We start from the raw sequence: 3,589 nt of genomic DNA, 5'->3' as shown, positions 1-3,589 counted from the left end.
CGTCATCTTCGGCTGTGGTCGCGGCGCGCCCGGAGGCGCCCTCCGCCAAAGAGTGCCCGGCGCCCGGCGCAGCTGCTGCAGCGCCCCCGGGTGCCCCAGCCCTGGGTTACGGCTACCACTTCGGCAACGGCTACTATAGCTGCCGCATGTCGCACGGCGTGGGCTTACAGCAGAATGCTCTCAAGTCGTCGCCGCACGCCTCGCTGGGAGGCTTCCCGGTGGAGAAGTACATGGACGTGTCGGGCCTGGCAAGCAGCAGCGTACCAGCCAACGAGGTGCCCGCGCGAGCCAAGGAGGTGTCTTTCTATCAGGGCTACACGAGTCCCTACCAGCATGTGCCCGGCTACATCGACATGGTGTCTACCTTCGGCTCCGGGGAGCCTCGGCACGAGGCGTACATCTCCATGGAAGGCTACCAGTCTTGGACGCTGGCCAACGGGTGGAACAGCCAGGTGTACTGCGCCAAGGACCAGCCACAGGGCTCTCACTTTTGGAAGTCATCCTTTCCAGGTAGGGACGTTGGGAAAGGGAAAAGGGCAAGAGGGAGAAATGCAGGGAGGGAGGTAGAGGAAGAGAGAAAGAAGGAAAAGAAAGGACTGGGAGTCTGCGCCCCTACTTGGGAATTGAGTGCCTGTCCTCCTCCCTCAACCGCGGTTAAACCCAGTGGAACAGTTTGTGTGAAATCTGTAAATTCATCCCTTGATTAAACTGACTCTCTTACAACCCTTTTCTTCCTGTGTGTGGGCATAGGCCTATTTTTCTCCTAAAGTTGAAGGTCTTTGCTGCCCTTTGCCCAGGCCTTGGCCCCTCCTCCCCAAAGAGGTGTCATGAAGTTGAGCCCCACTTTCCAAGGACATGAATGCCCCAGAATGCCACTAAAGCTTCCAAGAGCTCACAAGTTCCAAGGAACACAAGAAATCAAAGTCTGAACAAACAGCCTGGGCTTTTTCTTAAGTCTATGTATGTTCGTATGTTTGCAACCAGCATTTGCAGAAACTGTCCTTAGGAGAGCCCCCAACAACCACACCATAAAATCGCAGGCTTGTTAAGATGCCGGTGTAAGAAACCATGATGATCCATCAAATTGGCCTTCACTTTGAAGTGTAAATAATCTTTCTTTAATAATGTGTAAATAAAATGTCTGTATAAATAATAATAAAATGTAAACAGCCTGGCTTTCTTCATTCTCTATACCCTCTCCAAGTCTACACACACAGTCCCCAGCTGTGTGCTCCATATATCCCCATCTAATTTTTCCCATGCTGTTTTTTTTGTTTTTTTTTAAATACCAGGGGATGTGGCTCTAAATCAGCCAGACATGTGTGTCTACCGTCGGGGGAGAAAGAAGAGGGTGCCCTACACCAAACTGCAGCTCAAAGAACTGGAGAACGAGTACGCCGTTAACAAGTTCATTAACAAGGACAAGCGGCGGCGAATCTCGGCTGCCACGAACCTATCTGAGAGACAAGTGACCATTTGGTTTCAGAACCGAAGAGTGAAAGACAAGAAAATCGTCTCCAAGCTCAAAGACACTGTCTCCTGATGTGGGCCAGATTGGCCACAGAGTTTAAATTGCTTTCAGTTGCCTCCAAAAGACTTTTGGAAAGACTTGAATATGTATTTAATTCCCCCAATCCCCTGCCAGTGATGGCAAATTTTGTGAATTGTTTTTCTCTTTTCCCCTTATCTGGCTCTAAAACCTTTTGCTGCCCAACCTTTGTACTTCTGTTTCTTTCTTATTATTGATTTTGCTCTTGTCTAGGTTTATTTTTTATGACTTTTTAATGTTCTGTTTCTCCCTCCAGGCCAGTATAAAGGACTTGAAGTATTTTTGAATAATCCCCCCAAATGAATTTCAGAAGTGCCATTCTGATTTTAGGGTTTTATTTTTTAAATCGCTCTTTATGCCTATTTCCAGCATTTACTATCTTCATAATCCATTAGGGCAGAAGGATTTGGATTTGCAGTCATTCATATCCTGTGATTGGGTAATTGAATCATTAGCTCTCAGCAGTCACCCTGGGGCAAATGGAAACAGCTCTGGGCAAGCAGTATTCTAGGGTCCTTGGGACAGTCTGAAAACAGGAGGCTGGAGGTACTGTGATGGCTTTTAAAGCAGCTGCCTTATTAAATAGGGTTTGTATCAATAGTGGAGTGAAGACAATCTTTCCAACATTGGGTCGTTTGCTGTTGTATGTGTACAATACGCCCTGTAGATTTGTGCTTTTATAATCTTTAATTTGGAAATAATGTGTCTTCATGGATGCTTTCATTTCTCTAGACAGAGATATTTAAATGTCTGCAATTCGCAGAGTGACCCATGGATGGTATAAGTGCATTCCCTCTCCTTGGCCTCCAATTTGTGGGGCTAGAATTGAGGCCATCTTCTAAGTTCCCTTAAAGAGGTTTGAATCGATGTGGCCATGGGTGGGAACTTTAATCCAGAACCCAGTGAAGAACTTGACTGAACAAATGTATTGGGCTCTTTTGGAGCTTAAAGCATCTAACAAATGTGGGAAATGTGGAGCTCTGAAGTCCAGGAAGAAAAAAATAAAAGATGTCTCTGAAAATGAAGATAAATAACTACTTTTAAAGTGCTGCATATTTATACAACTGAGATTATTTTTGTAGATGCAATGTCTGTGAGCTGAGACACATGGGCAGTGCTTCAGGCATTTAAAAATCACTTTTTACTCCTAGGGAGATGCAAATAAACAGAACTCTCTTGTTTATTCTGAGTCTTTATACATTAGTTTTCTTTTTCCAAGCTCTTGTTGCCTCTAGAAACTGTTCTTATTTATTATAAAATCTTGTTATCCCAAATGCCATGGTTCCCTGTAGATGAAGGAAATGCAACACCAGTTCTGGTCTCTAAAACCTCCAGGCTCTGCACTTCCATCATCCTTTTCCCCTCCTTTTCCGTGGCTTTAACATAAATAGTGATATCTTTAAATTAGGATATAATTTGTGGTGTCTAAAATTATATTTTTCTACCAGACCAGCTTTAAAAAAGTCCCCAATAAAATTCTACTTCTCTTTGAAAAGAAAATTATCAGTTTATTCAAATGGCTTTATTTTTTAAACCAATATAATATATATGTGCTCGGGTTGGCGATTTTCTTCCTAGAAAGGCTGTTATAAATATCTATTCTAGGAAGGTCTTGAAATTAGTCATATCCATATTTGGAAACTGAAAAAGAAACATTTCAGGCTTATCCCTTATCGCTTTCTCCCGGCAGTCTGCATACAGCAGTTGAAGGCTGAAACCATAATTATACACCCTAAACCTCTAGACGCAATTTTTAGGCACTAGGAACTTTATTTCTGAGGGCTTTTTGCCACTCAGGGAAATGGCCGCTAAGGAACTGGATGCCTCCTCGTTGTTAGCGCCCGGGCTCAATGATTTCAATGGCTGCTAACTTTTTGGTATGCGAGTTAAATATAGTTGTTTAAAACCTCACACAATATGTAAACTCTTCCAGTGGGAGAATTTCCCTATGGATCTGCCAGAGAAAACTCAGAGACCCAAAGTTTAGAGCTACTTTCGTTTTCTCCGCATCGGCTTGATTTTCACACCCCCCACCACCAC

At 44.1% G+C, this 3,589-nt stretch overlaps 1 protein-coding gene across 1 annotated transcript; it reads left to right on the top strand.

The window, feature by feature from the left end:
- Positions 1 to 2: 2 nt before the first annotated feature.
- HOXD13 (homeobox D13) lies at positions 3 to 1,744 on the top strand (the record flags this gene model as incomplete). The annotated part of the gene is made up of 2 exons (XM_010859818.1): positions 3 to 510; positions 1,293 to 1,744. Coding segments are annotated over 2 exons (759 nt in total), but the record flags the coding sequence as incomplete, so codon positions are not given.
- Between the last annotated feature and the right edge of the window lie 1,845 nt (positions 1,745 to 3,589).

The sequence above is a fragment of the Bison bison genome, unplaced genomic scaffold (assembly GCF_000754665.1).
Source record: "Bison bison bison isolate TAMUID 2011002044 unplaced genomic scaffold, Bison_UMD1.0 scf7180017864460, whole genome shotgun sequence".
Lineage (NCBI taxonomy): Eukaryota > Metazoa > Chordata > Mammalia > Artiodactyla > Bovidae > Bison > Bison bison.
Note: the sequence above shows the minus strand (reverse complement) of the source record. Positions and strands in the feature narration are given on the sequence as shown.